This window comes from Hemitrygon akajei, chromosome 13 (assembly GCF_048418815.1).
Source record: "Hemitrygon akajei chromosome 13, sHemAka1.3, whole genome shotgun sequence".
Classification (NCBI taxonomy): Eukaryota; Metazoa; Chordata; class Chondrichthyes; order Myliobatiformes; family Dasyatidae; genus Hemitrygon; species Hemitrygon akajei.
The window spans coordinates 53,989,848-54,004,227 of NC_133136.1; the positions used below are offsets into that span (position 1 = coordinate 53,989,848).

Here is a 14,380-nt window from a genome sequence, read left to right on the forward strand (position 1 = left end):
GCATTAGTGTAAAGCTTTGTGTAAGAATGATTGAGAACAAATGTTAAGCATATTAATATGAAATTTAAGTGTATATTTACTTGGAATAGTTCTCTATCTCTTTGTTGGACTAGGATGTTCGAAGTTAGTTAAATATATTAGGGTTATACAGAGAAAGGGGTTATTGACACTAAGACCTGATAGCCTGATGGTTATCCAGTGAAAAATCAACTGTGTAACAATGTTGTTTGCTCTTTGCTAGATTAAACCCATTTATCAACAACTGCATGATTTATTTGCACTACAAAGTTCATTGTGTTACTTACACAGAGCACTTTGTGTGTTAATAGTTTAATCTATTCTATTAATAAAGTTCTGAAATAATTTCCTTCTGAAATGTCTTCCCTGTTATCCCTCTTAATTGTGCAAATTTTCTCCAGACACGATAATTAATTGTTGTCTTTTTATTGAGTAAACTGCATCATCATCTCAGATTTCCAGTGTCAGAGAAAAAACAACTGCAGTAATGTTGCTTTTAACTTGTTAGCCTGAATTTAATCTCAGTTGTATAAAACAAATGTGCAATGCAAGATACACCAGTGTCCTCTTCACCTTTTGAGAAGGTGAAACTTTTTGATCACATGTTTCTTAACTGCTTGTCAGCTTGCTTCAAGGAGATCCAGTTTGTCAAAATGTTTGCCCGTAGCTTGGCCCACACTAAATGATCAAATTGACCAAAGATCTGAGCAGCAAAAAGGGCAGCTGCCTCAGGAAACAGAACAGTGGAGCAGCCAAGACCTAGGAAAACAAATGGCACATTTAGAAAATGTCCACCTCACACAAGAAACAAAATACATTTCAATCACAAAGAAAATGACAAACCTCCACCCTCTACCCAATCCTCCACTTTTACTATGATTGAATTAAAAACACTCAGAGCTTTGCACATATGGACACTGCACTTTCTTCCCCCATTCTTCACAAAACTGCTCAAGCTCTGTCGGATTGCAAAGGATCGGGAGTGAACAGCCCTTTTCAAATCTAGACACAAATTCTCAATTAGATTGAATCTGGACTCAGTCTTTGCCACTCCAGAACATTGATTTTGTTGTTTTTATGCTATTCCCTTGTCGCTTTGGCTTTATGCTTGAGGACATTGTCTCACTAGAAACAACATCTTTTGCTGCATTTATTTTACCCTCTACCTTCACAAGCCTTCCAGGTCCTATGGACCTTAAGCCAAACATAGCATTTAGTCTGAAAGCCAAAAGCTCAATTGTGGTTTCATGAGGTGATAGAACCTTCTTCCATCTTACTTCATCTCCCACAAGTCTTCTAACAAACTCTAGCTGAGATTTCATGCCAGTCTTCCCCCCCCCCCCCCCAAATCCAAAACAGTGGCTTTCTCTTTGTCACTCTTCCATAAAGTTGCAACTGGTAAAGCATCTGGCAACAGTTGTATGCATAGACTCTCCCATCTCAACCACTGAAGCTTGTAACTCCTCCAGTTGTTGTACCCTCTTGGTGGCCTCCTTCACTAATCCCCTTCTTGCATGGTCTTGAGGACAGCCTGCTCTTGGTAGATTTACAGCTGTGCCAAATTCTTACTATTTCTAGATGACTGACTTAACTGTATGCCAAGGGACTTTCAGTGACTTGGAAATGTTCCTGTATCCATCTCCTGACTGATGCTTTTCAATAACTTTTTAATGGAGTTGCTTGGAGACTTTTGTCATCATGGTGTAGTTTTTGCCAGGATACTGGCTTACCAGTAGCTGTACCTTCTAGATACAGGTGTATCGTTACTACAATCAATTGCACACAGGTCTCCAAAAACAGATCTCCATTTAACTAAGTATGTGACTTCTAAAACCAAATGGCTGCACCCATGATGATTTGGTGTGTCACACTAAAGGGGGTGAATAGCTTGTGATCAATTATTTTGTGTTTTATATCACAGGACCAGGATATCGAGGCTGGGGGCTAGGTACGGGCTGGTTCAGATTACTACTTGAAGCAGCAGAACCCAATGTTGGGATGGAGCCAGGCCAAATTGAAAAAGTAAAAGGTGCCGGAAAGATCAGGGTGTCAGGGCCAAAGGCAAGGTTTGGGCAGATTAAGAACGTGGATTTATGATGTTTACTCAGCTCCGCGCTGAACTACAGGACTCTCTTGGGGACTTCAGTTCAGAAACACTATTTATTTGCATGATTCTCCTCCCTCCCCATTGCACACTGAGTGTTCGACAGTCCTTTTTAATGGGTTATTCTCTTATATTTTTTAACCCATATGGTGTTTGTTTCATGGCTGCCTGTTAGGTCTAGGTTGTATAATGTATACTTGGATAATAAATAGTACTTTCAATTTTGAGAACAACCCGTTTCTTAATGAGGCATTCCAAACTCCACATCAATACATTGAGCCCAATAATACCCTAATTTTCTTTATCGTGTGCCATCTTGTTGACTGCTTTTTGAAAATCCAAATACATGGCCACTAACTCTCACTTTAGAACTCTAAACTTTATGATCTCATTCAGATGCCCTCAACATTTTTTCTTTAATACATGTTAACTCTCTCCAATCACACGATTTAAGTGAAGTGTTATCAGGAACCATATTAAGACATCATCACTGATTTTTTTTTGAATAGTGGATTACACACTTCACTTTCCAGGTCAAAGAGATTAAGATCAAAATCAAATCAAAAGCACTTTCCCTCAAAACAGCAGGATGCAGAACACATTCGGGGAACTTCTAAGAACTTAAAACAGGTGGCAAACAAATCTCTACATGGTCACTGCCTAGACCAAGGGTACCCAACCTTTAAAAAAAAAAAATGCCATGGACCCCTGCAATTAACTGAGGGGTCTGTGGAACCCCTGGCCTAAACACAACCCGTGGTCTCAAATATAGTAATAGCAGCCCGCTTTGAAGTAAACTCTAATAAGCACCTATGGATAATACAACAAGTTGAAAAAATATAATACATAAACAGGAAATGTCACAAACTTTTGTTTTAATTTTGTTCTAATTGTTTTCTTTCTTGTATAAAATGTTGGACATGCAACTGTAAATGACAGACAGTAGTAATGCAGGTAGATTATCAAATTATAGAATCAGTTTGGATGTAGCAAGAACCAGGACACTGAAAATATTGGTAGATCAAAAAAACCATTAAAAAAATGCATCTGCAATTTTTCCCCTTTCAGTCTGATGTTCACTCTAATGAAGCCATCATAACCAAAAATACTTGACACACAGGTTAATAAAGACAGGGGCCAACAAGATTCCTCAAAACAACCAATACTAAATTAAGCTGGATACATTATCTAAAGAGGTGCTCAGAGGATTCAACAACTTACCACTAGGCATTCGCAGTGACGACCAAATATCTTCAGCACCCCAATCAGCAGATATGGGAGGGCAGTTTATAACAGGACAAGTAGTGTTTCCAGACAGCACTGGTCCCAAACCGTTACTTCTGCCAGCAACTGCCACAAATACTGTATGAACACCATCACCTGAATGTTAAGAAATAAAATGCTATCAGATCCAGTTCTTTCAGATCGTCAGCTCCACTTGCATTTTAAATTCCAAATGTCAAGTAACCAATAAAACACAAGCTGGCTTAAAGATTGACAGCACCACATTCCTGTGAAACAAATTAATCTTGTACTGTAATACAAGTTATTATAAAAGATAGTGCAATAGTAATTATGAAGGAAGTTAGATAAGGGAATAGTACAATAAGGTCTGTTTTTTTGAGAAATATCAACTCAACATCAATAAATGGACATCAAAATACTAGATGCCAGAAGTCTGAAAATAAGAGCTTCTACTTGAAACATTAATCACTTTTCTTTCCATAAATGCTGTTCAACCTGACGACTTTTCCCAGCAATTTGATTTTATGTAAGCATCATTTCATTCCCAACTTCAGCAAGGCTACTTGGGTAGACAGGAGATGCTAAGGAAATGAAATGTACAAGTATGTGAAGTCAAGTTTGTTGTCATTTTACTATATACATGTATAGAATGTTATAGCCATATAATGTTTACAGAATCGAAGCAAAGTTTTCCAATTAAAACAATTTTATATTGTCTAATGATCCATAATTGGGGCCACAAGGCTAGGAATTTCTTATGAAATCCATTTTGCTTTCATATCAAGTCCAAAATGCAGGAATGCAAAAGAAATTAACCTAATGATTACATGTCTGTAGAAAGTTTTACATCAGACAGCAACTCTGTACACCAAACCAAAAATCATATGACTGGAAGCAAGGCATCAATAGAAGATAATTTCATGTACTGCATGTGATACCATTACAGCTAGACAAGCTGTTCTTTGTTTAATATTCCAATTTTCATACATCACCCCTTTCTGAAGGACAACAGGAAAACATTCAGTGTTCCTAAAAATGAGTGGCTTGGAGGATTCAGTAACTCATACTATACATCTTAATCGGTAATTTAAAAAACACCTTGAATCTAGCATTCTCTGCCACAAAAATCAAAAAACTTGTTAAGCTATTGCTTCTTTTGTATTGTTGCAACTTAATTGATAAAGCTGTTGCGTTTATAACCAACATGTACAGTTACTCGCTGTGGTCACATAGCAAGATAGGTTAAATTAACCCTTGAAAGTAAAACAAAAAAAGACAAATCTCAATGCTGTTGAAATAGTGATCGCTAAAAAAAATAAAATCTAGTATTAAGGACCATCACTTAATCACATCAGCACAACACTTACAATCAATTTTAATTAGCAAATTCAACAATACACAAATTGATTATAATGGTTTACATTAGGTTTCCTCAGGATATTATTTATAACTTAATAACACTATATATTGTGATTAACAAAGTTCAACATTGAGACCTCAAAAGAATTGAAATTCACAAACTCCCAAGTATTTTGATTGGAGGTATGACATTACTGTGGTCAAACCTAGCTTCCAACACAATGATCTTTTAAAGATCAATGACAAATAAATGTAGATGTACTTGATTATCAAAAAACAACAGGTACTCGAACTCAGCAATAAATTCTGCTCCAAATGCAAATCAGTTAACATCTGTGCAAAATTGAAAAATTGCCATTGTGCTTACACAAGTGATTGCACCAGAAATTCCTTAACCTTTTGTCTTCCTTTCAGGTTAAGGAATTTCTATGTAGTCTTTCCTCAAAGGAAACCTACACAGAAAGAACCACATTTTGTTACTGCTTTCAAGATAAACAAATGTTAAAACAATTTAAATGCAACTCACCAGTTGCATCAGAATAGCAAATACAGAAAATGGATTGCTAGTATCAAAGATTATTTGGCAATTTTAGGAAAAAAATTTCATGACTTGGATAAACAGAACACAACCTTCGAGAAGAAAAATCAGTGATTCCAATCTTCTATTCCCCATTCATACTTCCCCACCCTCTCCCAAAGGTCAAAACTTCTCTGAGGGAGAGAGAAGTTAATGGTGAAAACTTGGGGAGGCAGCTAGAACAAGACATAGATGAACCAAGGTGGAATTCGTGGAAGACAAAATTGCACGAGAAAAAAAATTTCTGGTGGGAATTGTAGAGAAAATTAGAAATAATGGAAGAACAAAGCCACCTACTAACTACTGCCAGTTTGCTTTTCTCTCTGGCTACCAAGAGAATTTAGTTCCCATTTTAAAACTAAAAAAGGGAAACATTCAAGTATATCAAATATATCACTAAAGACTGCAAAAAAACCCACAAGCAAAAGTTAGAAAATATTGCAGTTCATGAACAAGTACGGTATATTTAAACAGCTCTTTTAGCCGACAGGCTTTGTGTGATAGTTCAAATCTGTGAATGAGAAAGAACTGCATACAAATGGAATGGGACTGATATTTTCTTTTAGATTATGAGATTCCAAGGTCAAGATTGCAGATGTGTTTTGGAATCCACTTGATATTTCTCCCCATAAATACCAGTGCAGAGATCAATTTAAAATTCAAACAAAATTAGGCAGAGCTAGTGGGAACTGTTTAGCATCAGCCAATTCAGATTCATTGCTCGTAATTGGCTGAAGACAGCTAATTAATGCAAAAATTCCCATATCTTGTAGTGAGATGAATTTGAAATGTCCTTCCCAGCTATTTGCAATACACTATATTGTGTTTATATTTTGTAAAACAAAACAAATCCACAATTAGGCTTTTTAAATTCCCATTAAAGTAGCACAAAATCTGAGTTAGAATTTTAACCCCTATTCCCCAGACACATGTATAATCATAAAGTTTGCTTACCTTCATATTCTGCTTTAATTTTCAATGTCTCATCTGTACCCTTATGAGCTGATGAAATCCTCAGTTCACAAGGTATGCCATAATTTGCACATGCTTGTTTTATTTTTTGGCCATGGCCAAGATCACTGCTGGATCCCATAATTACCACCACTCTTTTGGAAAAGTTTGTCACTAGCAGATTCTGCATGGATATTTGAATAAATGAAGTTAATGTAGTTTTCCTTTCAGTTTAGTGCAAAAGATTAACATCAGATTCAGAAAGTTTTCCTGTTAACACATTCACAATTTTATGCATTTGCAATGCAGCAATAGATCCAGAATTTAAGATTGTTAGATCAGGTACTATCACAGACCAGCACAGAAATTACAGACAGTATCAAGTGAGCTTAATAAAATAAATAATAAATGGCTATCCAAGAAAGCAATGGAATGGTCAAGACTGGAAATTTGAACAATGCATGGTCGTAGGCAACTTCCTTTAATCAGATAACATCCATTAAAAAGATGCTTAGTGATTTACAAACTAAAGAAACTTTGAAAATACCTGTACTTTTTCTGCTACCCATTCAAAGTTTCTCTTGACTACTTGCATAGCTTCAGGCGTTACTTCTTTGAGATCACGATAAACCTAAAAGGCAAAAATACAAACTGAACACAGCCTATCCATAAAAAACAAACTGTTAAATTCTGTTTTCTTTTTTAAAAAGCTACTGGTAACATTAAGATACAAACTCAAAGGCAACACTCTTGCAAACTATGTCTGCAATTAGGAAGCAACTAAAATGAACGCACTATTTTTAAATGAAGAAAACAATATTCAGCTAAATCCCATTTCACTAAAACAATACAGGAGTTCAAAAGTAATCGTGAGCAAAGCAAAGATCTGAAGAACACTGTATTTAAGTTGATGACAACAATGACAGCAAGTTACCAGTTACTTCTCTAGTAGGAAGCATTTTTCAATACTGTATAAAAATTTATCAACTTCAGTTATGATTAAAAATGAATATTTACAAAGTTTCAAAGTTACAATGAAGTTGGAAATCTCCAAATCCATCTAATATTGCTTACAAAAAGGGCATAGTAGGAATCTACATTCCATTCCAACCCTTCAAAATTGTAATCTAGGAGAAACACTATTCTATTAGAAGACATTGTTGAACTGTATGACGAATGAAAAATAAGCTGGTGAGATCGATTTAATTTTATAAAACACAAAACCGACAAATAAGGAAATCACTAAAGACTAAAAATAATCAGCATAGTGGACAAAAACAATTACGGCAATATTTGTTTTAGTTTTCCTGCAGTCTAGGAGGAAACATGCTATACCAATCCAAGATCTCTTTACATCTGTCTTTGCAACAGGTGCCTTAGCCCCTGACAAAATCTAGCAGCTTTGAGCGAGATCATGATGTGAAATAGAGATCTGGGATTTAAGCTACACTTAACTCCTCAGAGGGAGTAAAAAAAATTCAAATCTATAGACTAAATACTGACCTGTTTATCCTTTTGCAGGCTTCGATCCCCTAAAGGCCACAATCTCCAAGAGTCATTGTCAATCACATCAGCAAGTAAAATCTCCTTGGTAGAAGCACAAACTCCAAATTCCACCTACCAAAAAGAAACTATTAATAAGTTCATACAAAAAATACAGCTTGCTTTGTTACATTGGAAGATAATTACTTACTTTCATATCCACAAGTGTACAGTCTTGAGTTGCCCAGGCCTTCTCCAATATCTCAAACACAGCCAAGGTGGTACGATTCATGATATCTACTTCACACCGTTCAATTTGCAGCCCTCCACAGTTAAAATGAGCTTCAATCACTTGTTCTTCAGACCACTGTGGATCATTGTTGGCATCATCCTAAAAGAAACTTGCAAATTAGTTACTTGACATGAAAATCTCCTAGCATCAATCTTCATTAAACTATTTGTTGCTTGAGCACCAAGTCTAGGCTGACAATAGAACAATCGGATCTCTGTATGGTTAGAGGTTCTGACCTTCAGATATTTGCTCTCAGGTAAATGTATTTTTTAACAAAACGCTCAAAAGACCACTGGCAGTATTGTGATGATCCTCTGCCCTATTTGATATTTATCCCTCAACCTCACTAGTCACTTTATTTCTTAGGATGCTCACCTGTCAAATATTAGCACTTGGCTTTTCCTCCAGTATAAAAATGACAGCACCAATAATTTCATTTTAAAGTCAAATAGTACAGCACAAATCAGTAGTTTATGCTGACCATAACTATCTATACTAATCCCATTTCCCTGCACTTGGTTAGAAGGTTTCTTTGTCTTGGTAATTGAAGTGCTGATCTAGATACTCGTTTGACTTGAGTATCTGCCTTCAGGGACCATTGCAAATTCCAATCATCTTTAGGATGGGGAAAAACTTGTTCCACAGATCCCCTCTAAACCTCCTATCCTTACCCTAATCAGATGCTCTTTAGCCTTAGGTAGGTCTGTTACCTAACCCAGGGCCCTCAGTTCTGTATACTTCTATAGGTTTCGCCACCATTCCAAGGAGAACAAGCAACCAAAAGGCTCCATCCCAGGCATCATTCTAGCATAACCTTCTGCACCCTCTTCAGTTTAATTACATCTTTCCTAGAGAGTGGTCATTTGAACTATACAGACTGTCATTGGGTTACGAACAAGTTCCGTTCCTGAGTCTGTCTTTAAGTCAGATTTGTACGCAAGTCAGAACAAGTACATCCGGTATCATTTAGCATCAGTTAATCAAACATTTGTCTTAGTATATAGTATGTATTTTACCTTTCTATGCATATAAAACACTTAAGAAATGCCTGTATTCCAATAATTAAACCACTGCGTTGCTTAGTAATAATTGTAGCTTTCACCAGGGCAGGGCCTTTCACATGCTCCATTATTCTCACTTTATCCTTTAAAATTGTTCTGATCACTGACCAACTGCAAGTTAACACTTTTCCAATGACCGATGACGTTTCACCTCTACCCAAACGCTTTATTATTTCAACTTTATTTTCCAATCACGATCACTTCCCATCAATGGAACAGAAACACTGCGGACGGCGGGTCCCGGCCTCCGCCGGCTCACGAGGTCCGCTGGGTCCTAAGGACCATCGCACTGAATTCCCCGGGTCCAAAACTCCACCGCAGGTTAAATGGGACAAGTGAGGGCTGTGCTGGGGTTGGGTATTTGATCCTCCTCAATATTCCACGTGGGAATTTAAACTTGAGGTGGCAGTGTTTTTTTAAAAAACGAGTTCGAGTTGCAAGCTTGACATCAACCCGGCGTGCTCAGGAGCAGTCTGTCACTGGATCCAACTTGGGAACCTCCTTCTCGAGCCCTGCGTTGAACTCACTGTGCCACCAGCCAACTGGAAAAGGGGGGTAGTCAGGGTGAATCTTGCCAAGAGAAATTTAAGCCAAATACAAAGTTACAGACTCACAGTGTCAACAGCAATGACTTAAAATGGCGGAAGGTGTCGCGATCCGACTTAAAATGGCAGATGGCGTTCTCCTTCCTCGGTTTGTAAGTACGAGTTGTTTGTAAGTCGGATATTCGTAACTTGGGGACTACCTGTACATAAAACTCTAGCTGTGGCCAAAGCACTGCTTTATAATGTTTTTAACTACACTTTTCCCTTAAATCTTGGAAACTGCCCTATGTTCCAAACCTCATCTGACGATGGAAATCACCTATATTCTGCTTTTACGACTTATCTACCACCATTGACTCCTTCAGAGATTCCTGGACAAGGCCCGTTCTGCCACACTCCCTAGAGCACAACCATTTATTGCGTTATTTGTATTCTCATTGATTGCACCCCTTTGCACTTAGCAGGATTATATTCCATCTATTATTGATCACGCATTTTTAAAATATCATAAGCAGCTTCAAGCCAACCTGATAAAATCACTGAGGAAAAAGAGTCCCTTGAGTCCACCTGTATACTCTATGAAATTTTATAGCTTAGAAGACTTCATTGGTTTATTATGCCCAAATCAGTTTTAAAATTTATTTTAACTGTTGGCTCATAAATACACTGCAAGGTTTGTAGAAAATGGTTCCATGCATCATCTCTACTAGTTTCTTACGATTGCTTCTAAAATAACATTTCAAGGATGCAAAAGATTAAAAGAGACTCAAAAGGTAATTAAAAATACTCTGCGCCTTAGAATTTAAATCTACTGGTCAAACCATATTTAATGTTGTAGTGCAGAGATGATTACAATGTTTTTTTCATGCAACAAGAGAATAAAAAGGACCGCCCATATAAAGATTAACTGCAAAAAAAAAGAACAAGGGAGAAAGTGTTACAAATACCTTAAAGAACATTTCCAGCTTTGGAGGAAAAAACTTAAATCCTTCTTTTACACCAGGATTTCTTTTCAGAAAAGAGCCAGTGGCAACTCTTCTACAGACCCACTCAATTGGAATCATGTGACAATTCGCGGCAACAAATGCTGTTTCTCCACACTGCTTCTCAAAAGCAGTTTTTATCCCTTTGAACAATGGGAATAATTAGCATGTTAGCATAGCAATTTGTGCAAATGTTCTACAGCATCTGTGATCATCCAGAGTTCAATTCCCACTGCTGTCTACAAGAAGTTTGTACATTTTCCCAGTGAGTTTCTCCTAGATTCAAAAGTAATTTTATCTAGGGTTTATAAGTTGTTGGTGTTAGAGGCATAGTGACTGACCTGTGCAAGCTGCCTTCAGCATAATCCTCAGATGTGTTGGTTACTGATACATTTCATTATGTTGCAAATGCCGTATGTGACAAGTAAGCTAATCTTCAAAAATAAGCAGCAAGACACTCCTCGACTCAGTTGTACAGTTAGAAACAGGTTCCCTGGGCCATTACTTCTATACCAACCATGATGCCTGTTGATAACAATCCTACTTTCCTGTATTCATTCCATGTTGCTTTATGCCCTGTTCATTCAAGTAGTAGCCCAAAAGCGACTTAAACATTACTGTTCATGCCCCCAATACCTCCAGATGCCTACATCTTCTAACTTTAGATGCCCTTGCCATGGAAAAAAGTTACTGGCGATCTTACTTAGCCACGCCTTTTAATTTTATACACTTAATCCCCATCACTCTTCAGCTTTCTTCACTCCAAGGAAAACAGACCTAGCCTATCCAATTGCTCCTGATAACTCAAGACTTGCAATTCAGGCAAACATCTTGTGAATCTCTTCTGCATCCTCTCATTAACTTCCTACAGTGTGCTGACCAGAACTCTAAATGAAGCCAAACCAAAGTTTTGCACAACTGTAACATGGCAACCCAATTCTTGTACTCCCATGTCTTGGCTGATGAGGCAAACTTATCATACGGATTGTTCATCACCCGTGCATTTTCATTTTCAGGGAGCTATCTAATTTTAACAAAGGTTTCTTTTGTTCTTACCAGCCTCCTGCAGTAGTCTGAAGACAGACACGGTAGTTTTGGTAGAGATAGCGGCCTTGCCAACCATTTGGTCCTTCCTGGCTGCATTTCCAGCTGTAATCTGGTCCTTGGATTTGATCAACACTTGTCCTGGACAATCCAGTAGTTCATACACTTCCTTGGTCTTTCCTTCATTCAGCTTTTTTCCTATTTTATGTTCTGAAATTTTTTTTTAAACTTTAAATGTTTAAAAAGATCATTGGATGAAATTGAAGAAACAGCCTTACAGTCAAGAAAAACAGTCCATTTAACAAGAGCTGCACTTGTCATACTTACAGGGTTTAAGTATCAGGAAGGAAATCAGTGGGTAGGGAAAAGTGCTACTCTTGCCTCTATACCTCTTCCCTCACTACCATTCAGGGACCAAAACAATCAGTCCAAAAGAAACTTCACTTAGCAAAAGGCAGGATCTTCCAATGGCTAACCATTTCAATTTGACTTCACATTCCCATTCTGGCATATCTATCCACGGCCTCCTCTACCGCCATCATGAGGCAAAACTCAAGTTGGAGGAGCAACAACTCATTATGGCAGCCTCCAACCCAATGGCACGACCATCAATTTATCCATCTTATGGTAATCTCTCCCCCCAACTTCCTTCTTTTCCTATTCCCCATTCTGGGTACTCTCCCACCCACCCTTTCACCTCATCTCCATGTGGTTCCCCTCCTCCTTTCATTTCTGGACCACTGACGACCAATATTATTTCTTCTTCAGCCCTTTGACAATAAACTGGACTGGTCAAAGAACACTGAGGCTGTCTACAAGAAGGGTCAGAGCTGTCTCTATTTCCTGAGGATACTGAGGTCCTTTAACATCTGCCAGACGATGCTGAGGATGTTCTATGAGTCTGTGGTGGCCAGTGCTATCATATTTGCCGTTGTGTGCTGGGGCAGGAGGCTGAGGGTAGCAGACACCAACAGAATCAACAAACTCATTCGTAAGGCCAGTGATGTTGGGGACAGGGGGGGTGGAACTGGACTCTCTGACGGTGGTGTCTGAAAACAGGATGCTGTCCAAGTTGTATGCCATCTTGGACAATGTCTCCCATCCACTCCATAATGTACTGGTTAGGCACAGGAGTACATTCAGCCAGAGACTCATTCCACTGAGATGTAACACTGAGCGTCACAGGAAGTCATTCCTGCCTGTGGCCATCAAAATTTACAACTCCTTCCTCGGAGTGTCAAGACACCCTGAGCCAATAGGCTGGTCCTGGACTTATTTCCACTTGGCATAATTAACTTATTATTATTTAATTATTTATGGTTTTATATTGCTATATCTCTACACTATTCTTGGTTGATGCGGCTGTAATGAAACCCAATTTCCCTCGTGATCAATAAAGTATGTCTGTCTGTCTTACCACTTCCATCTATTCCCTCTCCACCTTATTTCACCTATCATCTGTCAGTTTGAACCCCCCCCCCCCACCTTCTTATTCTGGTTTCCTAACCGTCCTTTCCAATCCTGATAAAGGGTCTCAGTACGAACTGGTGTTATTCCCCACCATCGATACTACCTGACTCGCTGAGTTTCTCCATCATTTTACTGCCAGCATCTGTAGAAGCTTGTGTTTAAAATAGCCAAATCATTTTTAAAATAATTTCAGGCCGTTTAAGTCCTGCACTCTAGAGTCGCTCTAGCTGAATTGGTAATAGCTGTTGCTCGAGACCGTTTCCCAGGACAGCCTCAACTTTCAAGGTATGCGCCAGAGAGCAGCCCAAGACAACATTAAAGTTCGCAAAACTATTCTCTTCCTCTGCATTTCAACAGAATCTCCTCCCACAAAATTGAGAGAGCAGAGTTTCTATCCCGCTGTTATCACTTTTGTACGGACCTATCATATGAACTCAATCGCTCAATTTACTTCGTTGTAGTCCTTCTACTGTTTTTGTCTACTTGTACTTTCCCTTTAACCACAACATAAATCTGTATTTCGTTTGATTTTTTTTAACTACCTTTGTTAACTTGCGCACGGCAAACAAAGCACAAGCTTCTTGTACATGTGACAATACAGTAACCAATTACCAAAAGGTGGCACATTGCGAAGGAGAAATTATCAAACAGGAAAACTTTTTCATTTACCTTCAATGTTCTCCATCTTGCGTAAACTTTACAACTCTGAAACAGTAAATCAAATCAAAAATTATTTACTCGATTTTACGCGCCCGCGCGTATTTCGCAACCCACAGAACATTCAGACTGCTAATGTTCACACACATTTTTTAATCAAATCTCACGATTGCGACAAAGCAAAATCCGCAAACGCCCGGTCAGCAGCCTACAAATAAAGGAGCAGGTCAGGGTTTACTTAAAATAGAAATAAATGGAGCAACAGATGCAGCGGGCATTCCCACCCCGACATCAGCACGTGGAGGAGGACGCGGGGCGGTGGGGTGCCCCAGGCAGAGGCAGGCAGGCCCTCCCGTCCCGAGCCGTGTTACCTGCTGATACGCGCCACTAGCCTCCCGGTTGTGCCGCCGCGGCTTAAACGTGCGGGGACTGGGGGAGGGGAGAGCCCGCCGACCCGACTTTAGGGAGGGGCTCTGCCAAAATACGGGTGTGTGGGGGGTGGGGGGGAGAAGCGAGAGTTTCGGGAACAAAAGCAACTTGTGCGGGAAACGGTTGAAAGTGAGGGTAGAAGAGGTTTTTTTTTTAAAGAGTT

General features: G+C 38.7%; 1 protein-coding gene across 1 annotated transcript; it reads right to left on the reverse strand.

The window, feature by feature from the left end:
• Positions 1 to 428: 428 nt before the first annotated feature.
• On the reverse strand, positions 429 to 14,265 carry LOC140737871 (multifunctional protein ADE2-like). Its single transcript, XM_073064612.1, has 10 exons — positions 14,160 to 14,265; positions 13,801 to 13,836; positions 11,674 to 11,871; positions 10,582 to 10,760; positions 7,948 to 8,127; positions 7,758 to 7,871; positions 6,802 to 6,885; positions 6,258 to 6,438; positions 3,344 to 3,502; positions 429 to 777 (listed from the first exon to the last, which is right to left on the reverse strand). The coding sequence occupies exons 2-10, from the start codon at positions 13,814 to 13,816 to the stop codon at positions 617 to 619; spliced, it is 1,272 nt and encodes a 423-aa protein (XP_072920713.1). The 5' UTR covers positions 13,817 to 13,836; positions 14,160 to 14,265; the 3' UTR covers positions 429 to 616.
• Positions 14,266 to 14,380: the final 115 nt, after the last annotated feature.

Bases quoted from the DNA above. Each gene is read 5' to 3' on its own strand.
- LOC140737871 (XM_073064612.1), bottom strand. The intron at 10,761-11,673 runs GTAAGAACAAAA...CATTGTTCAAAG, and splicing joins CAGACTACTGCAGGAGGCTG to GGATAAAAACTGCTTTTGAG. The intron at 8,128-10,581 runs GTATTTGTAACA...AGTTTCTTTTAG, and splicing joins AGCTGGAAATGTTCTTTAAG to GATGATGCCAACAATGATCC.